Consider the following 25,667-nt stretch of genomic DNA (forward strand, 5'->3'; position numbering starts at 1 on the left):
AGACTCTTTTTCATTGCTTTATTAATCTGGATGTGAGATACAAGCGGGATAGAATCTCCTTCCTTGCCAGCATCAATAACATGCATGCGGCCTCTATGCATAAAGGAAATCCTGTTTGTCTTGTACTCTTTGCGGGGCTCAAGCCTATGATGCCATGGCTTGCCAAGCAATACATCACATCCATTAAGTGGTGCAACCAAGAAATGCTCATGATCAAGGTAACCCTGGATATGTATGCGCAGCTTCTCTATAAGTGGGGTAACCTGTACCTCTTTACCAACAAAGGCAGCTTTTGCTTCAATTTGAGGCCCCATGTCCTCAACCTCAATACCAAGGCGGCTGCCATCTGAATAGAGATGAAGTTATCTGTTGCACAATCATCAAACATAAATAGGGCGGACTGATCCTTGATTTGATCCCATGCGTTGCATACCATCCACTCTTTTCCATCATGCTTTGTGTTTCCCTGCACATCGGAAACTGCATGCACATTTGCCTTGATTTGCTTGTCCTCATGCTTTGGTTTACGGTTAGGGCATTGTCTAAACATATGCTCTTTGCTGCCACAAGAAAAACATTTCCCCTCCTTGGCATATTGCTCCCTTTGCTCGGGGGTCAAGCCAAATTTGTTCTTCTTCGGCCCATGATCCTTAGATCAGGTATTTTCAGCTTTACCTCCCTTTTGGATCTCCCGGAAGCTCTTTTTAGGTGGCTGTCCACCTTTTTGCAGGTTTGGGACAGCCTTATCTTTGCCCTTAGAACCCCCTTGATCTTGCTTAATTTTGAGCACCAATTGCTCCGTAGCAAGAGCAGAGGCTATAAGCTGTTGCAAAGTGTGTTTCGGGTGCAATTCAATGCCCGAACAATAAGCTGGTTGCAATCCGGAGCGAAACTTCCTCTTTCTTTCATCCTCAGCGATTTGCATAAAGGGAGTTACCTCAAGCAACACTTTCCAAAACTTATTGACATACTGCTGCACACTTTCATTATCTTTTTGCTCAAGTCTATCCCACTTTTGGGTGAGAGTTTGCTCCGCATTAGGTGGTGAGAATTGGGCATAAAATCTGTCCTTAAACTCTTTCCAAGTGCAAATGGGGTCTTTGGTGGTCTTTTCAGTGATCCACCAATGGGCAGCTGTCTCCTTCAAGAACATGCTTGCATGACGAATTTTGGACTTCTCAGTGAAGTCCTCATCACTAAAAGCAATATCAAACTATGCCACAAAAGCTAGCACTTTAGAGGCATCATATTCTCCATGAAAGGCATCAAATTTCACGGACTTGTCCCTTGCCTTGAACTCCTTGAGCTTCTTGGGATGAGGTACATGTTCTTCTCTTTTTCTCTTCCTCTTATCCAACGGGGCAGCTCTGTCTGCATGAGCTTCATGGGCAATGATAGGTGTTCCACTAGCCAAAGTGACATGGGTCTTTGATTCTTGTGGCCCCACTGCATGTGACCTCGCTGAGAAATGCCTTGTCTCGCCACGAGACAACTCAATAGGCAAGGTCTTTTGGCTTGCATGCCGACCACTGTCCCCATGATGTACATACCTAGAATCCAAATGGCCTTGAGCATGCATAAATCTGTTTCCTCCTGGGCCTTGAGGAGTAGATGCATGGCGAGAGGTGACCGATACTTCTTCTTTATGCAAGTATGATCTCAACCTTTGAGAGGCTGGGTCTCCATGCTGCAAACGGGGTGGATTCTTGAACATAAGCTGTCCATTCTCTCCCTCTTTAAGGTCACCCTTGCGGATAAGATAAGAGAGTGCCAGCTCCCTTGGCTTCTTACCCACTTCTCGAGCTTACCCACTTCTCGAGCCATAGACTCAAAAGTCATGTCCACCATAGCATCTGCTTTCTTGGCTTCTATGACACTTTGTACATGGGAGTCCTCATGCAAGAATTTCAGCTCTTGCTCTTTTGCCTGCAAGAGCCTCTTCATGTGCTCCAACTCAGCCCTCAATTCATTGGGCTCTTCCTCGTGCATGGGTTCTTTACCACGTGATGGCTGTCCCAAGGCCTTGTGTGGCTGCAGTTTCAGTGGCCTCTCATGGCAACTTATCTGCCATGCGAGATTTGTATCATTTGGATGCTGATTTTTGCCATATATGGACTGATTTGATGGCTGGTCACTCGCATGCCTCTTATGTGATCAAAGAGGGTTATCTTATGAAGGATAACTGTCACCAGTCTGGACATTTCCCAGTCTGAAAGGGGTCTGGTGGACTCCAGGATGTTTAAATATTTGGAAAGTACAAGCTTTGGGAATGGGGGATTATCCTAGAATACAAAGGACCACACTCCTAAAATTTAGGAGAGTTGCTATTTTTGGCCCGACTCTGATGGAAATTTTGTTCGCGTCATTACATCTGGAATTGAGCAGATACCAAGAGTTGGCAAAGTGCCTATGACAGAATGTCTACTAGTTGGGATATTTTTAGAGGTAAAGATTATGGAAGGACCCATCTCTTAGATTGGGACATGTGGCAAGAAAGTGGACCAAAGTGAGACAAGTGGCCTCACACTTGTCACTTCAGCTATTGTGTGGCTCTCCACTTGTCATTGTAGCCTTCTCTTGCCATTTTAGCTCATGGGAGGCCCAAATCTATAAATTGGAGCCCTCTCTCTTCATTAATAGAGGCTCTCTTGCTGCACACTAGCCTCTACCACCGTTGAAGGCTTCCCTAATGATGGCTACTCTCTTTCTCTCTCTCTTGAAGGCTGCCCATGAAGAATACCGGCTGTTGGGGACTGTTTTGGAGGCTTCCATCGCGAAGAAATACTAAAGGCAAGGGTATTCAATCATTTATTATGATTTCTAGCCATTGTATGTGTTGTACCAGCATTTGTACTTGCTGTACCTGCTGTACCAGCCACCGTACTGGCTGTACCAGCCATCGTACTTGATGTACCAGCCACTGTACTTGCTGTACCTGTTGTACCAGCCACCGTACCGACTGTACCAGCCACTATACTTGATGTACCAACCACTGTACCAACATTTGTACTTGCTGTACCGGCTGTACCAGCCACTGTACCGGCTGTACCAGCCACTGTACCTGCTGTACCGACTGAATGGAGAGTTGTACTTGCTGTACCCTCTCTATTGCATGAAGACCCGTGGTTTTTGGGGAAGAATCAGTACCCACACGGAGGTATATGGATTATATTGTTGGCTCGGCATTTCTACATCCTATGTTCCGGCTTGGTTGCCTCGTGTTGGGCTGTGTTATGGCATTTGTATATGGATAATCCGGCATCTCCCGTGGGGAGAGTAAGGCCCTCAAAGCTTGTACATGATATTGTTCTCCTTGGGTAATAAAATACTCCAAGGGGGGGGGTCGGCCCATTCCGGCCTCTATGCGGTGTCACACGTGCAAGCTCCATTTTCAGCATTTGTGGATGTTTTGTCCTGCTTTATGTTTTATGCAAAGTGATGATGGATATGTGTTAAGGCTGTGGCCATGTTTAAATGTTTTAATATGCATTGATGGTATCAACAAGTGTGTCAAAGGCCCTAGTCCCCCGGGCACTCACCGCCGCGAGTTACATTGGTATCAGAGCATAGGCTTCTTGGAAGCGGAGGCTTCCTTCTATCAATAAGGAAGAGAAAAGATCTCAAGTGGGGACCACACTTACCATCATTGCTGTTAAGCATGGCTAGCCGCTTCATAGCTTATGAAGCAAGAGCATGAGCAGTTGACAGCTTGTTGATCTAAGGATTTATGAATTCACAAAATTTATCTTGGAAGTATGGAGTTGGCTTTATGTGCACACGTTTAGCACTCTTTCCATATGGATATTGCGGATTATATTATCAAGCTTAAAGGCAAGCTATATGGAGATATATCTCGGGATATCTTAAGGATATGGTGAGGAGATATTTCTTTTGGCTTCATGACCAACCTGGCAAAGAAAAGCTAAGTATACTTTGAGTTTGCAAAGTTGGTGCTTTGGCTATTTACTATGAAGTGTTTTTGATGTTCACTAACCCTTGTATAGCTATGCAAGGAGAAAGGTGTTGTTGTTTGCCTTGAGATGGTTTCAGGGAAACATTGTTTATGGCTCCCTTTAATGGGATGAATTCTTTTCATGGCTCCCTTTATTGGGATGAAATATATCTATGGAGATTTCTTTCTTGGACGAGATTTATATAGATATTGGGCTTCACAAGCAATTTTTATGGACGAATCTGTCCGAGTTTATAGAGAAGAAATCTTTGGATATCTCATGGATATGATGCTTTTATGGATAAAGTCCACCTTTACTCCAAGGTGTGTGGTTAGCACGGAGTATGTGGTAAGAGTTATGGTATACAAGGATTATGGTATACAGGTGTATGGATTCCTGGACTTCTTTTCTAGGAATTTGGATCCATCCTCAGGTTTATGGATTATGTTTATGGCTCCCTTTTACTGGGATGGATTATTCTTTTTGGCTCCCTTTATTTGGGATTGCATTGGACTTATGGAACTCATGATTCACATACCCTGTGTAGTGTTCTCTTGTCCTACCTGCTCTCTTGAAGATTGTTTCTACCATGTGAGGGTGGAACAATAGAGAGTAGATGGAAGGGAACATGGGCACTTCAAAGGGTAGTGACAAGCACAACATACCCTGTGTAGTGTTCTCTTGTCCTACGTGCTCTCTTGAAGATTGTTTCTACCATGTGTGGTTGGAACAATAGAGAGCAGATGGAAGGGAACATGGGCACTTGAGAGGGTAGTGTGAGTTGGTGGCCGAAATGCCTATAAACTATGTGTAGCAGAAATGCGTATGGAACACCAGGTTATCTATGCCTGCGAGTGATTGTTTTCAGGACTCCTTGTTTAGCCGCCCTGTGTAGTATTTCTCTTGTCCTAAGTGCTCTTCAAGATGTTGCTACCTTGCTTGGTAGAACATAGAGCCAATGGTAGAGAATATGGGCACTGAAGTCGGGCCGGGCGTCAAGGCAGCTCCTTGGTGATCTACATCGACATACCATTGTTTTCTAAATGTTGAATTTCATATGCATTGGCATGGATTATGCTATCTGGACTTATGGGACTGTTTTGTCTCACCCATTTATCTTGGGACATGATTTTGATATTGGTATTATGGAGACTTATTTAGTCTCGCCCATTTCTTTGGGACATGGATTCTTCAGTTATATTGGATTTTTTGAGACTGTCTCGTCTCGCCCAATCGATGGGACATGATTATATCTTGAATATATGGCTTGAAGCTTAAAGTTGCGGACAACTTTTAAGAAGTTGGGGAGGATGTCACCAGTCTGGACATTTCCCAGTCTGAAAGGGGTCTGGTGGACTCCAGGATGTTTAAATATTTGGAAAGTACAAGCTTTGGGAATGGGGGATTATCCTAGAATACAAAGGACCACACTCCTAAAATTTAGGAGAGTTGCTATTTTTGGCCCGACTCTGATGGAAATTCTGTTCGCGTCATTACATCTGGAATTGAGCAGATACCAAGAGTTGGCAAAGTGCCTATGACAGAATGTCTACTAGTTGGGATATTTTTAGAGGTAAAGATTATGGAAGGACCCATCTCTTAGATTGGGACATGTGGCAAGAAAGTGGACCAAAGTGAGACAAGTGGCCTCACACTTGTCACTTCAGCTATTGTGTGGCTCTCCACTTGTCATTGTAGCCTTCTCTTGCCATTTTAGCTCATGGGAGGCCCAAATCTATAAATTGGAGCCCTCTCTCTTCATTAATAGAGGCTCTCTTGCTGCACACTAGCCTCTACCACCGTTGAAGGCTTCCCTAATGATGGCTACTCTCTTTCTCTCTCTCTTGAAGGCTGCCCATGAAGAATACCGGCTGTTGGGGACTGTTTTGGAGGCTTCCATCGCGAAGAAATACTAAAGGCAAGGGTATTCAATCATTTATTATGATTTCTAGCCATTGTATGTGTTGTACCAGCATTTGTACTTGCTGTACCTGCTGTACCAGCCACCGTACTGGCTGTACCAGCCATCGTACTTGATGTACCAGCCACTGTACTTGCTGTACCTGTTGTACCAGCCACCGTACCGACTGTACCAGCCACTATACTTGATGTACCAACCACTGTACCTGCTGTACCAACATTTGTACTTGTTGTACCGACTGTACCAGCCACTGTACCAGCTGTACCAGCCACTGTACCTGCTGTACCGACTGAATGGAGAGTTGTACTTGCTGTACCCTCTCTATTGCATGAAGACCTGTGGTTTTTGGGGAAGAATCAGTACCCACACGGAGGTATATGGATTATATTGTTGGCTCGGCATTTCTACATCCTATGTTCCGGCTTGGTTGCCTCGTGTTGGGCTGTGTTATGGCATTTGTATATGGATAATCCAGCATCTCCCGTGGGGAGAGTAAGGCCCTCAAAGCTTGTACATGATATTGTTCTCCTTGGGTAATAAAATACTCCAAGGGGGGGGGGTCGGCCCATTCCGGCCTCTATGCGGTGTCACACGTGCAAGCTCCATTTTCAGCATTTGTGGATGTTTTGTCCTGCTTTATGTTTTATGCAAAGTGATGATGGATATGTGTTAAGGCTGTGGCCATGTTTAAATGTTTTAATATGCATTGATGGTATCAACAAGTGTGTCAAAGGCCCTAGTCCCCCGGGCACTCACCGCCGCGAGTTACAATAACTGCTTATGTGTGGTGAAGGAAATGCGTCCAAAGGTTATGGAGGAATGTCACGCTCCACCTTATGCTGGTCATAGAGATATCATGCCTACTACGCGCATGATTGAGAGAGATTTCTTTTGGCCAAGCATGCGTAAAGACATTGAGGCATATGTACGTGCATGTCTTACTTGCCAAAAGGTAAAATTTGACGGGCAAAAGCCTTCAGGTTTACTTCAGCCATTACCTATTCCCTCGCAACCATGGGAAAGTATTACTAAGGACTTTATTATGGACTTGCCTAGATCCCAGCATGGGAATGATGCTATTAGGACCATTGTGGACAGGTTTAGCAAGCAAGCTCATTTCTTGCCCGTCAAGAAAACCATTAAAGTTGATCATATGGTGAAGCTTTTTCTTGCTAACATCTTCAAGCATCATGGTATGCCTAAGTCCATTGTTGGGGATAGAGACCCCAGGACTACGAGCCTTCTCTGGAGGGCTTTATTTGATAACATGGGCACTAAACTTGAGTTTTCATCAGCTTATCATCTCCAAACGGATGGCCAAAGTGAAGCCGCAAATTCAGCCGTGTTGGATCTGTTGAAGTGTTATGTGGCAGATCAAAAGACTGCATGGAGAAATATCTTTCACTTGTAGAGTTTGCCTACAACAACACAGTTCATGCCTCCACGGGAAAGGCCCCGTTTGAGATTATATATGGCAGAGTGGTCTTGCCACCACCCATCCTTCGTACAAAGGATGAGATTTTTGCAGCTGATGAAAATGTGCGTGACTTGGATGTAGCCTTTGCTCAGGTGTGGACAGCCATTGCGCGGTCACAAGATAAACATAAAAGGCTGCTGACAAGCATAGGAGAGACATGCAAGTCAAGGAAGGTGATTGGGTATTGCTGAAATTTGAGAAAGCTAGGCTTCGGAAGAGGCCAGGACGAGAGGGATCATATCCAAAGCTTTCTACTCGATATTATAGACCTTTCCAAGTGATTGACAAGATCAATGAAGTGTCCTTCAGGCTTGCTTTACCCAGCCATTGGAAGATTCACAATGCTTTTCATGTGAGTCTTTTGCGGAAGTATGTGGGGCCAGATCCATACGAGCCTGTCACAGAAGATCTGCCAGAAGTTGATGAGCTTGAGGAGATCCTTCAGCCAGAGCAGATTGTATTTCACAAGGAGAGAAAGTTACCCCATGGGAAGCTTTCCAGGAGATACCTTGTGAAATTTAAAAATTATTTACCAATTGACGCAAAGTGGGTAGATGAGGATTATTTTGCTGACTACCCTCAGCTTCTACAGGCATATCTTGAGGCTTTCAGTTGAGGTCAACTGTTTAGAAGCCCGGGGGGATGTCACCATTTGGGCCATCTCCATTTTTGGAGCCACTTCTATGGGATTGTCACTCCATAGAGCGGCCAGATTTGTGCCATGTTCACATGGGGCCAGGCTAGTGTCCCATGTGAAAGGGCCAGTTTTATGGTGTCACATGGACCGGAGCCAAATCAGTACCACCCGTGTGCGACCACTGTTGCGTCACATGGATGGGAACCAGTTTCATGTCACCCGTGTGTGATTTGCTTCGTACTGTATGGACGGGAGCCTGTTGGTGCCACCCGTGTATAGCCAGGATGGTGTCTTACCTATGGGACTGTCACTCCATAGGGAGACCATGACATATTTATTTATATTTGTCGTGCCAATTTTGTGCTCGACAGGAACCTCTTGTACAAGTTTCATGAAAGGGAGATTTCATCCACTATTTGTGCACATGCATTTATGTCTGCATGCATAAATTTGATTTTGCATGACTTGTTTGCGTGTGTCTGCTTGTTATACCGTGCCAGTACATTGGACGGGGACGCCCTCAGCGTACCGTGGAATGCTGTTTGCTGACTTGGTGGTGTGGCGTGTGAACAGGTGATAAGTATATTCATTTTCCCCTTTTTAAAAGGTGAAATCCATAAACTAGAGTAAACCTTAATTTGTTATAAGCTAATGTGTTCACACACACTTAAAGTTGGGCTGGACATTTACTTCCTAGTGTGGGTGCCATAAATTTTGTATTAAGGTATTATAACCTTGGATAAGCCTTTCTTTTGCATGGAACATTTCTTTAAATTTCCCCACGTGGTGGGTTGGTGGTTCTTCTTTCTCCTTTGCCTCCTCACGGCTGTCTTTCGCTTGAAGATAGCTGGTTGGACCTGCCTACTCTCCATCGCATGTACCCGCCTACTCTCCATCGCCTGTACCTGCTGTCCATTGCCTGTACCTGCTCCTTGTGTACTTGCTGTCCACGCCTGCTGTGTTAGCACTTTCATCCCCAGTTTTTGCTCTTTTATGGTGCCCATTTGGTCCCCTTTTGTATGGCCCTTGCTTGTGGGCTGGCCACCCCTTTTTACTATTTTTCTGGGATTTTTTGTCAAATCCCCACGGATCTCCTCGTGATCGTTCTTGGTACGAGACTCGAATCCTGCAAAAAAACGAACAAACAAACAAGGGGGTGCATGCTTGACTCACCTCCCAACCATGACAGCCGTGGGCAAGCCCACAGACTTGGTTGTCCCCTCCGAGCCACGAGCTGAGCTAACTAGGTTGATGTACCGACCAATCTCCTCCTCGCGATGTCCCATACCGCCACGAAGCTACCCTTGCGGGCCTCGAGATCATAGTTACCGCGGAACGGCGTTCCGCCTTCCTGGAATGCCGGAACGCCGCTCCGAAGCTCAACGCGTGCCCGGAACGCGGAAACGGGAGCCGGAACGGCGTACTTGCCGGGGAACGTGGCGGAACGGTTGTCGGAATGCCGGAACGCTAGGGCGGAACGCCCGTTCCGGGCGTTCCGAAAAGTGCGCATTTTCGCGAAGTCGGTGGCGGCGGTTTTTATCCAGCGTACGGTTTCAATTCGCTGCTGCGCCTGTTTTGTTGGCTGAGCCTGCTGCTTGAGTGCTCTCCCTACCACTCCACCCTTCCTCTTGGCTGCCCCCTTGGCTGCCCCACACTCTCCATTCCACCTACTACCCCACCCTTCCTCTTGGCTGCCCCACACTCTCCCTACCTTGAGCCTTGGCTGCCCCACACTCTCCCTACCTCCTCTTGGGCCCTCCTCTTGGGCCTTGGCAAGTTGGCCCCTTCTTTTGCTCGGGTGGCACTCGAGTCTTGAGCAGGTAAGATTTAAAATTTGACGCAATGAACATTGGATTTGGGAGATTCTAGTTTGCTGCGTTTTTTTCCACTTTGTGGACACTTTACTTATGTCTCATGCAAGGGCATTTTGCATGTTTTTTTAATTTTCAGCCATTTATCAATTTCAATGGCACCTCCTCGTGGCATAGATGCAGAAAACAGATCCCCTTGGTGGAATGAGGTGGATCTTGTGTCCAGATATGATAGTGCAAGAGGAGGAGGGTCACGCAAGTGGAAGTGCCACTTTTGTGGATCCATTAAGACTGGAGGCACGGATCGTGTGCGAGCCCATTTGTTGGGGGTTAGAGGCAAAGGCATTTCTGTTTGCCCTACAGTGTCAGGAGCAGATATCATACGATTGCAGGCACTTGCAGATAGACTTGATGCAGCAGGGAGTCGGCCCTCTGTTCTTGATCCTCGAGGTACATCATCATCAGCTACACCTGCAGGCGCGGCATCTTCAGCGAGTGCATCTACCCCATTATTTGGGGCTGCTCCATAGCCATCCGCACATGGAACAAATGCTTCCCAGACCCAGGCTTCATGAGGTCCAGTGCAGGCTAGTCTTGTGGCATCATGGCACCCTGGGAGGAGGGCACAAGTAGATGCATCAGTGGCACGGTTTTTTTATGCTGCAGATGTTCCTTTGGTAAAGGCCTGCAACCCATACTTTGTAGATATGGTGAAGGAGATTGCTTCTTTCGGACCTGGCTATGCTCCACCCTCATCCGAGGCATTGCGTACTACACTTCTAGCCACAAAGAGGACGGCCATAGAGGATGCCTTGGGACCCATTCAGGATGTATGGCGTAGATGTGGCGTCACTATCATGGGTGATGGTTGGAGTGACACTAGGAGCCGCTCCATTCAGGGTATCCTTGCGTACTCCAGAGGATGTAGCTTTTTTATTAAAGCTATTGACAATTCAGAGGCGGGCAAAACTGCAGAGAGATTGGCAAATATTTGGAGTGAAGCCATTGATTACGTGGGTCCCAATAATGTCATCCAATTTGTTTCTGATGGAGAGAACTCAAACAGGGCAGCAGGGAGGATCATTGAGGATAGGTACCCACATATTTGCTTCACTCCTTGCATGTCACATGGGCTCAACAATCTCCTCAAAGATATTGGTAAGATGCAGTGGGTGGAGCCTTTTATTGAAATGGGCAATCACATTGTTTCATTTATCACTCGCCACTACTACATTTTGGCTGTATTTCGACAGAGATCCCCAAAGAATCTCTTAAAGTATTCAGATACACGCTTTGCATATAATTTCCTTATGCTAAAGCGTCTTTTTGAAGTGAAGAATCATTTGAGGCAGCTTGTAGTTTGTGAGGAGTGGGATGCATGGCGAGAGCGTACCTCAGTGGCAGGTATTCGATGCAGGTCCATAGTTCTTGATGACACTTTTTGGGACACTGTTGAGGTATTGTTGCAGGTTGTGCGGCCAATCATTCTTATGTTGAGGCTTCTTGATGGAGATGAGCCTTGCATTGGCAAGGTGTACGAGGGGATGGACAGGATGATTGAGAGAATCCTATCTCTACAGACTTTGGATGGGGGTAGGAGACAGGAGCTATCTCGTCTTGCGACAGGCAGGTGGACAGAGTATCACTCTGCATTAGAGGCTGCTGCATTTGTGGTGGATCCAGAATTTCAAGGCAAAGGACAAGAGACAGATGCAGAGGTTGTGCAGGGTTGGGAGGATATCTTGAGGAAGCTTGTACCCAGTGCAGATGATAGGAGGGGGGTTCGTGAAGACCTTTCCTTCTATCGACAAAAGAGAGGCCTCTTCGCTTTGCAGGATGCACAAAATGATAGGTTCAAGATATCCAGTGCACGGTTGTGTGAGGATTATGGGGCAGATACACCATTGCTGCAAAGATTGGCCATTCGAGTGCTTAGCCAGGGTGCTAGCTCCTCGCCATGTGAGCGCTTATGGAGCAGTTTTGGGAACATTGCAAGCAAGAAGAGGAACAGGCTTGGTGTCCAGAAGGCAAATGACCTTGTATTTGTTAATGCGAACTTGCGTTTGCTTAACAAGTTCAGGGCTGAGTGTACTCCAGAGCCATTTATTGGATTTTGCCTTGATCTTGATGACAATGATGGTGAGGATCAGCCAGAGGGAGAGGATGATGTGGAGCAGCATGAGGATGAGCAGATTGAGGGACAGCCTGGACAGGAGGATGAGATCCCACTTGCTGATGACTAGTCTTTGACTCACCAGTTACCTTGGCCCTTGAGGCTAGTTTTGTACTTGTCATGCGATGTACTTTCTTTTTCAGTTTCTATATATCCACATGCGATGTACTTTCTTTTCAGTTTCTATTTGGAGTCTGGACTCTTCAAATTTTTAATGTTTAAGACTTTAACGTTTAATCTTGGATATTTTAAATGTTTTGTCATTTTATGTCATATGCTGACATGTCATATGACCTGGCGTTCCCCGACGTTCCCGATCCGCTCCCGTTCCCGTTCCCGCTCCTGTTCCAGCATCCGACGTTCCCGGAACGTTTCCGTTCCGTGGTAACTATGCTCGAGATTGCTGCCGGCCTCGGCTGCATAAAGCAGGTGCCCGTCTGCACTAGATCTAGGCTCCAAGACCATAGAGCTCTCACAAACTCGCGAGACTCTCTATATCTCAATAACTAACCTTGGCCACCCTTTTATAGGCTCTTGGTCGGTCATTGGGCGTCCACACTTGGGCGCCCGCCCATCCATACTTGAGTGCCCGCCCGTTAGTATATCCCTAACTCAGCTCGTCAATCAGCCTGCCTAGCTCCAAGCTTCCCCAAGCCTCGAAACTAGTCTTGCGTGCGTGTAGCACCCGGTAGATACACGCTGTGCACATGACGTACTCCCCTTCCTCTAAGAGCTCACTCTTGAGCTCACTAAAAAGCCAGGGTAATCTCTCTGAAGAGTAGTCAATGTCTCCTATGTATCGTCCTCCTCAACACGATCCTTCCACTTGATCTTGTATTCCGTGTGATAAGCGTATTACGCAATCTTCTTTCTGAAATCCAAGAATCTTTTCAGGTTCGTGCGGAACAAATGTCATGTCCTCGACATCTATAATTTCTTGAGGAGTAACTAACTGATCTGCTCCACCCAGTACTTCCTTAAGACTACTGACATGAAATACAGGATGAACTTTCACATGAGAAGGCAAATCCAATTCATATGCAACTGAACCAATCCGTCGTGTAATACGAAATGGTCCATAGTATCTAGGGGATAATTTCGGAGATCGACCTGTCCGTAAAGTCTCGGAATCTTTCGGAACTCGCAAATACACAATCGTTCCTTCAGAGAACTCTCTGGGTGAACGATGTCTATTAGAATAAAACCTGTCTCGGTCTTGAGCACTTCTAATAGATTCCTTCGCAACTTGTAACATTTCCTGCATATCTTGCAAAAAATTACGTGCTGCATCATGCTGAAGTCCTGAGAATCCTACTGTAACAGGTGATCTAGGTTGAAAACCATACATAAGCATGAAAGGAGTAAACCTTGTACTCGTATGCTTAGTACTGTTATATGCAAATTCTAACATAGGAAGATAATCCTCCCATGAACTCTGTCTTTTGGATACATATGCTCGAAGCATATCCTCCAAAATCTGATTCACTCTTTCAGTCTGGCCATCAGATTGAGGATGATCAGAGGAACTCAAATTCAAAGTTGTTTCCAACTTCTCAAAAACAAGTTTCCAAAAGTCACTCGTAAACTTAGAGTCCCTATCACTGACTATGTCCTGCGGTAACCCGTACAGTCTAAACAATTGCTCGATAAACTACCGTGCTAATTGCGTAGCTGTAATAGTCTTCCGGGTCGGTAACAATCTAGCCATTTTTGTCAAGCGATCTATCACAACCCAAATAGAATCGTAGCCGTGATGTGCTCTTGGCAATCCGGTAATAAAATCCATGGAAATACTTTTCCAAGCGTTCAGCTTTATTTGCTTGACAAATTTGACACTTGAGAACATAACCTTTTACATACCGTGTCATCTTTGGCCAATAAAAAGTGTGTTTCACTAATGATAACGTCCTGTGTATCCCAGGGTGTCCAGCAGAAGGGGCGTCGTGACACTCCTTAAGAATCTTGGACCTAATGTCCGGGAATTGTGGTACACAAATTTTGTCATTACGGAATAGTAAACCATTCCGAATCATCCACTCGCCTCTTGCAGCTTGAATGGTAGACTGCTCAGTCATTGAGTCTTGGTCAATCAATGAGCTCCCATCCTGGATCTTCTGCCAAAACTATCAGTCCTGCAAAGCCCTCTCAATGACTCAAATAAGTCAGTAGAAATCTCGGTGAACGACAAAGTATTCACCTCTCGAATTCGACTAAGCGCATCTGCAACACTATTCATGGACCCTTTCCGATAACGGATCTCAAAATCAAAATCTTGCATTAACTCCGTCCAACGAGCTTTCCTTCCTCTCAAATCATCCGCATCACACACATACTTGATTGACTGATGATCAGTCAATACCACAAACTTGGAGCCATATAAATAATGTCTCCAAACCTTGAGAGTATGAATCATAGCATAAAGCTCCTTCTCAAGGGTTGGCCAACGAGATTGAGTGTCGTCTAGCTTTTTACTTTCAAAAGCAACCGGTCTACCATCTTGAAATAGAGCAGTCCCGATAGCATAGTCACTGGCATCAGTTTCAAGAACATAAGGCCGACTAGGATCAGGTAATGCTAATATAGGTGCTTCCTTGACTTTATCTTTCAAAAGTCTGAAGGCCATATCCAAATCGTTATTCCAAGTGATAGGCTAATTTGACTTACGTCCACGACCTTTTAATAATTCGGTCATCGGTAGTGTGAGCTGAGAGTACTCTGAAACCGGCCTCTGATAGAAACCAGAGTGCGGTAGACTAGCAGTCACCCATCCACTTGTAGTCTAGATGTGAAAACAAAACAGATTGGAGCTAGAGTGCCCAAATCTGAAAACAAGGCGACACCTGTTGGCCCCAAAGCTTGGCGCCCCTTGCTGTATTTCTTTATTCAATTCCAAAAATATGAATGGCTGAGTACAACAAAAATCAGCCAAGAGATTACAATTGTATGTCCAATCTGACGGCCCACAATACCTCTTAGCACAGAGGATCTATGCACACAGATCTGTGTCTCAAAATAACACACTGTGCCTCTCTCTGATCAGCCAAGACACTAAGCAGGGCAGCCATGAGCATACATCTGGCATAACTCAAGTACATGATTCAACATCTCAGCTCATACATACATGTACTGTCCAAACTCTGTCTCAACCCTTGTCAATCTGCCATACCCCTCCTCTCACAAGGGGCCAGATAGCTCATATCTGCAACAGACATCAAGCAGTAGAAAGAGAGATAGATGAACAGATGAGGAGCTTACTAAAATCAGCTCGTGAATCAGCACTGGAGGAAGCAACGGTACCAATCTGTACTTGCAGGCACTTGTTTCCACAACCCTGCTTCACACGCATGCACGTACTTGTCTGTACCCTCCTCCTTGTGTTCACTTCTATGCTGTCTTGACTGTACAGATCTGAAAAACAGCCCCGTACCTGTCTGTACTACCTCGGGATACGTGCCAGGAGTTGTACTTGCACACGCTGCCTGCAGCCAGCACCTGGACTCGCCTGAACCTGCGCAGTCAGTCTGTCCAGAAAATGTCCTGCGCCGCCAGCAGCAGTACAGTGTTGTACCTGGACTGTCCGTACACTGTACAGCAGCCGTACAGTGTTGTACCTGTCTGCACAGGCTGTACCAGCAACTGCAGCCTTCTGTTACAGCCGCCGCCCACTCTCGTGGTGCAGAGAACACTCAGCGCAGCCTGTACTTACTACAACCTGTCCGTACAGAGCTGTACGGCTGGTTGGTACAGAGAAAAAAACAGCAGCAAACCAGCCTTCAGCAGTCGACCAGTTTCTCTTCAGCTTTTCCACGCATCCCAACAACGCATGAAAGCTCCACGACTCCTTTTCCCAAAAATAAGAGAGAGAGGGAGGAGAGAGAAGCACACACTCCAAAAGTGGAGTGGCCTCCTCCCCATAAAAATCCTAGGGTCCCCAAACTTTAAAAGTCCCTAGGGGCCACTTAGGCCTAGGGGCAACTTTAATAAACATTAAAAGTTTAATGTTCTAGTTCCCCCCCTTCACACCTAGGGATGTCCACACATCTTTAACTCTGTCCGAGCACCCCCTCATGTGAATCATTCAATATTCTGACTCTGCAATCACCATGCCCACACTTGTGCTGTTCCATTTTCACAGGGCCATGACATACCCCCCTCTTGAAAAATGGCAAGCGTCCTCGATTGCATTCTGGTGATGCATCAAAATATCCAAAGTGAAATATACAGTATGGCAAGATCAGCGTCCCAATCTCTCTAAGCCATGCACATGTATCAACATTCACTGCAAACCAATGGCGTAGTAATAGTCCAAGTTGTATACCACTGTGAACCATACATATCCACAAAATCTCATGTGACTAGTACACATATATCATAGAAGTCCCATAAACAGATGTACTGTCAGCCTCAGTACCTTCGGGTGAGATAAAAACTGCACCAAGCGACCTTTAGATGTCATCTGAGCCTGTCTGTATCAAGGGAGTGGAGGTGCTACCCCCCTCTTGAGCATCAGGTAATGCTCCAGACCCATGCTCTGCTGAACCTGAATGAGCCACAACAAGAGTCGGCTCTAACTCAAAGGCATCGAGATAAAGCTGCAAAACCTGAGGTGAATCTGTTAAGTCACCTTCCTCCATCCACTTCGCATCCATCGGTGAATAGTTCTTGAACTTCACAAGATAGCGACGGGAAACTTTACCTCGTACCTTCCTTTCTTTATGTGCCAGTATCTGCTCTGGAATCAGAACCTCATCAAGTTCCTCAACTTCCGGCTGAGCCTCATCTGATACATCCTCAGGCACATCCCCACGGAAAGGTCTAAGAAGACTCACGTGAAAAGCATTGTGAATCCTCTAGTGATCTGGTAACTTCAAATGATAGATTACCTCACCAATCTTTTCCAAAACCTGAAAAGGCCCATAATAACGCATGCTCAATTTAGGGAATAAGCGCTCTGTACCCTTCATCTTCTTGAGTCTAGCCTTTTCAAAGCGCAAAAGAACCCAATCACCCAATGCAAACTGTAAATCACGTCTGTGACGGTCTGCAGCTTTCTTTTGCTTCTGTTGAGTTTTCTGGAGTGCCAACTTAACTCTCCGATAAGCTTCATCCAGACTCTTCACATACTGATCAGCCTCAAAGATCTTATCCTTTGTATGCAAAATGGGTGGTACTTTCTTCCCCCCTTCTACAATCTCAAAAGGCGCCTTGCCTGTCGAGGTATGTATAGTGTTGTTATATGCAAACTCCACCAAAGGAAGATACTTTTCCCATTGTTGCTTGTGCTCTGACACATAACACTTGAGAAGATCCAATACTGTAGAGTTAGCCTTTTCTGACTGACCATCTGTCTGTGGATGAAACGATGATGAAAACTTGAGAGTTGTACCCATGTTGTCAAACAACCCTCTCCAGAACAAACTCGTCATCCGTGGATCACGGTCACTAATTATAGACGTAGGCAAGCCATGATACTTGAAGATGTTCGCCATGAACAACTTCACCATATGATCCACTTTGATCGTCTTACGCACGGGAATGAAATGAGCTTGCTTACTGAACCTGCATATGATAGTCCAGATGCCATCATTTCCCGTTTGTGTCCGTGGAAGATCAAATACAAAATCCATGGCAATGCTCTCCCAAGGTCTATCTGGAATAGGTAAAGGCTGTAATAACCCTGGTGTCTTTTGACGGTCAAACTTTACCTTCTGACATACGATGCATTGCCTCACAAAGGCATCAACATCTCTTCTCAAGGTTGGCCAATAAAAGAAAGTCTCCACTGCTTTGACCGTGGCGTCAATACCTCTATGACCCGCATACGGTGGAGCATGACTTTCAATCATAACCTTGAGTCGCAATGGCCTGGTAACACACAGTCTGCCATGCATCAATAAAAACCCATCTCTAAGAGTATAGTACTCATGCCGCGGACCCTCAGACATCTGATCATACAACCTTTCAAAGTCAACATCTCTTTCTCATAAACCTGTAAATGCTTCTCAGCATCTTGAAATATTCTACTCTTATAGGCTATGACATGTCCCTCTTGCATGAGAACTGCACCAATGCTACTTCCACATGCATCACACTGGACAACAAAAGCCTTTCGGAGGTCCGATAACACCAATACTGGGTCCGAAGTAAGCTTTTCTTTGAGCTTTTTGAATGCTGTAATTTCCCGATCAGCCCATCTAAACGGAGTTGCCTTCTTTGTCAAAGCATGAAGAGGCGAAGAAATTTCAGCAAAGTGCCGTATGTAACGCCTGTAATAGGAACACAATCCTAGAAAATTGCGTACATCATGCACGGTCCTCAAAGCTGGCCAATTAAGTATTGCTTCCACCTTTGCTGGATCCATACGGACTCCATGCGCAGACACAATATGCCCCAAGAAATGTATCTCTTGCAAAAAGAATTCGCTCTTCTTGCCATTAACAACCAACCTATGGTTTCTGAGTTCTGCAAACACAATGGCCAAATGCCTTCTATGTTCTTCCTCAGTTTGTGAATGCACAATCATATCATCAAAGAATGTGCCCACAAACTCTCTATGAGGTCTGAAAATCCTGTCCATCATTCTGTTAAATGTGGCAGGCGCATTTGTCAAACCAAAGGGCATAACCAAGAACTCATACAACCCAAACGTGGTTCGGAATGCTGTCTTATGCACATCCTCGGGTCTAATGCGTATCTGATGATACCCGCTTTTCAAGTCAATTCGACTAAAAACTGTGGAGCCCTGTAAGCGGTCCAAGATGTCATCGATCCTCGGTATGGGAAATCGATTCTTGATGGTGTTCTTGTTTAGTGCCCTGTAATCAATACACATGCGCCAAGAACCATCCTTCCTCTGCACCAAGAGCACAGGTAAGCAAAAGGGTGATGAGCTAGGCTGTATCAACCCTTTATTCAAAAGCTCGTGCACCTGACTCATAATCTCTTCTTGTTGGGCTGCACTAACACGGTACGGCGGTCTATTCGGTGGAGTACTACCAAGAATCAGATCTATGGCATGATCTTCTGGCCTCTCAGGAGGTAGTTCTCCTGGCAATGACTCGGAAAAACAATCTTGAAACCCACTTAAGAAAAATTCGATCTTTGCACAATAAAAGTGCAAGGGAACTTGAGAGCTTGAGAGCTTGAAAACTTGAGAGATGTGTGGCAAGAAGGCTGAAGCCCACTTAAGGGGGTTTATAAAGGTTTCCCCAAAAGCTAAAATCCCCAAAAGCTATCTTTAGCTTTTGCTTTTGTGTTTATATATATATATATATATATATATATATATATATATATGAATATATATTCTATTTTCTTAAAAAAAAATAAAACACCTTGAAACCTTAGAGGAGGGGTTTTTAAACTTTTTTAAAAAAAATTTTAACCAAAAAAAAAAACGAAAGCCCAAAAAAAAACGAGTGCTTTCCTTGTTTTTTTTTTCTCATCCCTCCTGGATTAGCCGTCGGTGTACTGCTGTCGTCACCTGCGCAGCTACTTCCGCTAGCTTTCCTGCCGGCGCCACGCCAGCCTGCCATCGGCTGTTGTCGTCAAGTGTTGCCGGCGCTAGCTTTCCTGCCGGTGCCTGTGTGCGCACAGGTGGTCTGTGCCACCCCCGCGTAGGCCTGGCCATAAGGCCTCATGGGCCTGGGCGCCTGCCTGGCCTGGCCTGGCCCTTTCCTCTTCTTTGCAAAGCAAACAACCCTTCTTAGACTACCACCTCCCATCAACATGGGTTTCTTTGATGAAGAAAAACACATACTATTCTGAAAACAGCAATATGCACAGAAAAAACAGCAAGCTTTTTTAACACATACCTTTCTTCGACCTCATCTTCTCTACCTACCGACTTGCTCGTTCACGAGGTCAGCTCTGATACCACTGTCAAATCCCCACGGATCTCCTCGTGATCGTTCTTGGTACGAGACTCGAATCCTGCAAAAAAACGAACAAACAAACAAGGGGGTGCAGGCCTGACTCACCTCCCAACCATGACAGCCGTGGGCAAGCCCACAGACTTGGCTGTCCCCTCCGAGCCACGAGCTGAGCTAACTAGGTTGACGTACCGACCAATCTCCTCCTCGCGACGTCCCGTACCGCCACGAAGCTACCGTCGCGGGCCTCGAGATTGCTGCCGGCCTCGGCTGTGTAAAGCAGGTGCACGTCTGCACTAGATCCAGGCTCCAAGACCATAGAGCTTTCACAAACTCGCGAGACTCTCTATATCTCAATAACTAACCTTGGCCACCCTTTTATAGGCTCTTGGCCGGTCATCGGGCGTCCACACTTGGACGCCCGCCCGTCCATACTTGGGTGCCCGCCCGTTAGTATATCCCTAACTCAGCTCGTCAATCAGCCTGCCTAGCTCCAAGCTTCCCCAAGCCTCGAAACTAGTCTTGCGTGCGTGTAGCACACGGTAGATACACACTGTGTACATGACATTTTTCCCAGCCATTCTAGCATTTTTCCAGTCGGCCATGTCCAACAGCTCCAGTCGGCTTGTTTATGAGCTCCAGTCGGCCAGCACTTCCCCACTATAAATAGTGGGTGCTGGCCTCTCATTTCTCATTCAGTCTTGTACATATTTTGCTCCCTCACTTATGAGACTAACAATGTCTCTTGCTTGGGACTGTTTTGGTTCAGTATATTCAGCATAGTTTGCTCCATATCTCTCTCTCTCTTGCACTCTCTGTTCAGCACATTCTAGAGCCACTCTGCTTCCGCTCTGTGCACTCTTTCATGCTGGCTGCCCCTGGAGTACCTACAGTACCTGCTGGCTGCCTTGGTGTACTTACTGTACCTACTACAAGTACAGTACCTACAGTACCTGCTGGCTGCCCCTGGAGTACCTACAGTACCTGCTGGCTGCCCCTGATCTACCTACAGTACCTGTTGGCTGCCTTGGTGTACCTACTGTACCTACTGCAAGTACAGGTATCTGCATAGTACCTGGTTGGTTGTACTTGCACACTTGTGAAGAACCTAAAGTGCTTGATTGTACCTGTTACAAATAGTACCGGTTGTATCTTTATTGTACTCACCGTACCAGGTGCTCTCTTATTCTTTTTCTCATTTGAATAAATATGAAAATTCCTAATTTAAATTCAGGAAATGCTTTAAGTTGTGTTGTGCAGGAGCACGGCATGTATATGCTGGCCATGTTCAGGAAAATTCTTCCTGGTGTGGCTAGTGTATTTCCCTGTGTGGTGTTGTTAACCGCGCTCTCAGAACTTCTGAGAACCAGTGAAGGTTAAACTCACCAGGGAATTTGGGAGCAAAGCTCATTGGGGAGAACCAGGCCACGTTCCCTCCACGGTGTACTCCTTGGCCTGCGTCAGTACGGGCGTGCCTGTTGGTGCACGGTCCCGAAAGACCTGTGAAAGGCAAGTGTCCACCCAGTGAAGGTGGGAATGAGCGTGTGATCTGGGGCTACTCTGCCCAACACCTCTTCATCGACTTAAACCCGTTCATTTTTGGTTGTTTTCACTCCCTTGTGGAGAAATCTGACGTGTCAGGCCCGTGACACTTGTACAAATATAAATACTCCAAGAAATACAAAAAGTTTTGAGGGGGGGGGCCGGCCCTTTCCGGCCCCGTGCTGGTGTCATTTGTATTTTCAGTATTTTCAGTATTTCCAGTTTTTGTGTTGCTGATGTTGTTTCCATTGTTTAATAACAGTTAAATTAAGTGTTCTAAATATGTATATATTGTCTTTCCTGTTGGGAGCAGTCTCAGTACACGACTGAAGCGAGAATGCCACAGAGAATTATCTGCCTTAGAAATCAAGGCCATCAAGGGGGAGAAAAGCTGATGAATACGTGAGTCAGTGCGAGGGATCTCGGAAGAAAAGTCGGTGGTCTTGTAGAGACCCCCATCATGGAATCCATTGGCAACAACTGAGAGAGTCTTCCTGTCAATCACTTCAATGACCTCATCATCAAAGTGCACACCAAGTCCCTTTTGGGATGCTTTGTACATTGAAAACAGATTTTTGGAAAATCCGTGGTACATATAAAACATCATGTAAGGTGGCAGAGGAACCCAAAGAAGCACTACCAACACCGGTGACAGGTAGCGAGAAGTTGTCACCGATGCGAACTGAAGAAGAGAGTCTGGTAGTCCTCCAAGATATGGGCTTGATTGGTCATGTGGGCAAAAGCACCACTATCACCAACCCATTCCACAGCTTCAGGTGTGGCACTAACCTCTTCTGGAGAAGTCATCTCTATGATCACGAGAAGTGAATCCTCTGTGAAGAAGTGGATGAATCTGTGAGACTGCCATGTATGCAAATTTGGTAGATCCCTCTGAAACTTTGTCCTTGTCCTTGTCTTTGGTGTTGTCCTTGTCAGATGCTTTGGAAGCATCTTGGGCTTTATACTTGGCTTTAGCTGATCGAGAGCTATCGCGACGAGCAAAGCAGCGAGCCTCAGTATGACATGTCTTACCATAGTAATCACATTCATCGCTTTTCTCCTTGGACTCTTTTGAATTCTCTTTACCCTTGCCTTTGCCTTTGTTTTTGTTGTTGTTGTTGGAGTTTCCTTTTCCACCTTTGCCTTTGCCCTTGTCAGAGGCAACTAAAGCAAACTCCAACTTGCCTTTTCTGCGAAGCTTGCACTTGTCGTGGAGATAACTCATGACTTCCTCAAAAGGGGAAGAGAATCACGGAAGTAAATATTATTCCTAAAAGAATCAAAGGAAGTCGGCAATTTACCAAGAAGTTTATGGATAGGATTGTTGATTGTGCTCCCGTACTCCTCACGTTGCAGCTTGATACGGGTGAATTCTCCAATCTTCTCAACCATGTTATCGGACTCATTGATCGTAAGCTTCTCGAGATCGGACTCCAGTTTGGCAACCTTCACTTTCGAAACTCTCCCATACCTCCTCTGGATCTCTGTCCACATCTGATGAGCATTACTCCGAGTAGAGATAAACTGTGCCTGTATAGACGGAGTCATGCAATGGATGATGATAAGACGGGCCCGAGCATCCAATATGCTTCTCAAAGCAAGGTTGTCCAAGTGAGGTGTGGAAATGGACATCCACACACCGGCTTCTTCTAGCAATAATTGAGTGTAGAAAGACCAAATATGATAGTTAGTTGCTGTAAGCTTCATGGAGTCACTAACTTGGGGAGGATTGTAGGATGGTATGTGGGTAGGGGTGGGAGCAAGAGTTGGATGAGAGAAACTTAGAGAAGAAAGATTGGGAAGAGGAACCACCTGAGGAGCGGGAGCAGGGGATCTTGGCAGTGAAGGTGCTGGAGTATCAATTGGAGAAGGAGCAACAGTAGGGAAATCTCTTGAAGCCATGTCCTCTGACAAGAAACCTTCTGTAAATAAAGAGGATTGTATAAAAAAGAAGAAGCAAAAAGCCTCCTCTCAAGTTGTGCACAGCAAGAGGAGAGAGAGAAGAAAGGGAGGGAGGGTGGGAAAAGAGAAATAGAGAAAACAAATCTCTTAGGAACCGTGTCCTCAGCACCTAGAAGAGAGCTTCAGCCTCCAACAGCAAAAGATCAGTGTTTGGCTTTGATACCATGAGAGAAAGAGCAAACACAGGTTGTAGTCAACTGTCAAAGTGTAGAAGGCTGAGAATAGTTGATTATTGCTGAAAATGAGCACGAGGGAAGCCCGTAGGTGCTTACAAGCATAAGAGACTATTGCAACAACCAATGACCTCCAGCATATATGCAAGAATGAAATGAAATATGAGGAGAAAGAGTGTTCCCTTATATATCCCTCATATGAGCTGGTCGGCCAGCTGTTTTGCAAGCCAACAACAGTTGTTACTCCAACATGGTATTAGTCTCTTAGGTACCCGGCTGCCATCATCTGACAAGTTTGATCCTTCCCCTTCGCTGCGTTTCCTGGATTTCACAACAGTAGCTGCATTTTTCTGGACAGTGGCTGCGTTTTCTGGAGTTCAACCTGGTGGCTGCATTTTCCTTCTCCCGGAGGCTTCTCACATCTTCGTTTTCCTTTTAAGGCTGCCTTGCTCCTGTGCTTGGTTTCCAAGAATCTATTGCAAGCTTATGTTGGCTGTTTTTTTTGCTTCTACAAGCATTCACAGCAGCTGTGTGAGATCTGCAGGCTGTTTTTACAGTGTGGACTGCAGTGGAAGGTGTTTTCTTGCGTGTGCTGCATCCTGACAAGCGGCCCTGACATCTCTGCTTCTTCCCCGGCTTCTCCTGCCTCCGGTTGGGTGTGGTGTTTCCGGTGAGTTTTGGTGGACTGTTTCTGTAACATGCGGAAGCTTCGGGGGGAGATCGGTAACTTCAATGCTCAGAAATCAGCACACTTTTCTCGACGGAATTAACGCACAAACTGAATGAAGATGTGTAGAAAATAGAGAGAGAGAGAGAGGGAGAGGAGAGGACACAATATTGGGTCTCAAATACCCTCTGTAGGGCCCCCACCACGAATGGTGTATTTGCATTATTAGAATGATGTAAATCTGAAAAGAAAATACAGAAATCTTGACCTTTCTTGGCTAAGAAATCTCTGCCCTTGACTTGCAGTCCTTCACCCCTTTGCGTTAGCAACTCCTTGGCTTTTTTGGCCCTTGTTTGCCTTGGCTCTTGGTGAACTATGAGATAACACAATGGGATTGTGGCTCTCCTATTTATACTTATACGATAAAGCAGTCGGCCAGTACTAAAACCAGGCGGCCAGTTCTTTTCTTGCCCACGACTGAATATTCAGTATTAATGCTGAATAAAATAATATAAATGTTGCGCATCTCTTCCTGGCTGGCTGAGCAGCAGGCGCCTGATTTAGGATAGGGTTGGGCACTGTTTTAGACCATTTTGGGGACTGAGCAGCCTGTATGGGCTGCCCCATACCTGCCCTTACAGCCATAACTGGCTGTACAGCCTGTAGGCTTCCCCTAGCCTGCCCTTAGGGCTGTCCTACAGCCCCTCCATGGCTGGTGGGTTCAGCCAGGGCCTTCCTGGCCCTCATGGGGGTGGTTTCACTCTATCCCCATGCCCACACTAAGACTTGGGGTAGCCCTATGGGCTGGCCCCTTTTCCTAAAAGCAAACCCTAACTACCTACTCAATGATCTGGCATCTAGTACCATACCAGATACATAGAATCACTGACATCATTCCAGAGGGAGACTCACTACGCGGACTGGCACTGTTTCATGTGCAGGACAACGCACACTTGACCTTGGACTCCTGTCTAGGACAATGCACACCTGACCTCGGACGACTGGGATGGATCCTTGGCTGACTCGTCCCGGACTGGGCTCACATGGGACCAGTTTACCATCCCAAGTCCTGCACCTTCTGTACAGATATGTCTATGTGGCATCCAAGTGCGGGATGCACGTGACATCCCCTTCTGCTTAACTTGACGGAAGCTGCATAGCCTCCAAATAATCCGTCAATAACGCCGGATAGTCTTCGAAAAACTCTTTGTCGAGCCATATTGCTTCGTGGGTTCCTCGGTCCTGAAACTTCGTGAGGAACTGTCTTTGTCTTCCGCCTGAGCCATGCTTGAAACGGTGCAGAAGGATTTGTTCTAAAACCATAACTTCTACTTCATCAACAATATCTGGTTCCGCTTCGTCTTTGACTTTTGAAGGGATTGGACTTGCATATGGCTTTAACCAACTGACATGAAACACATCGTGCATAGTCCAACTTGGAGGTAGCTTTAACTGCATAGACACCTCATTAATCTTCTTC

General features: G+C 46.0%; 1 protein-coding gene across 1 annotated transcript in view; it reads left to right on the forward strand.

The window, feature by feature from the left end:
* Positions 1-25,667, forward strand: part of LOC147611347 (uncharacterized) — a 49,264-nt gene that overhangs the window by 15,203 nt on the left and 8,394 nt on the right. Inside the window, exon 2 of the mRNA XM_086784417.1 lies at positions 8,489-8,561. Coding sequence (XP_086640543.1) covers positions 8,489-8,561 — 73 coding nt within the window. The remainder of the gene's footprint in view (positions 1-8,488; positions 8,562-25,667) is intronic.

The sequence above is a fragment of the Cibotium barometz genome, chromosome 47 (assembly GCF_041138505.1).
Source record: "Cibotium barometz isolate CiBa-2024 chromosome 47, ASM4113850v1, whole genome shotgun sequence".
Taxonomy (NCBI): domain Eukaryota; kingdom Viridiplantae; phylum Streptophyta; class Polypodiopsida; order Cyatheales; family Cibotiaceae; genus Cibotium; species Cibotium barometz.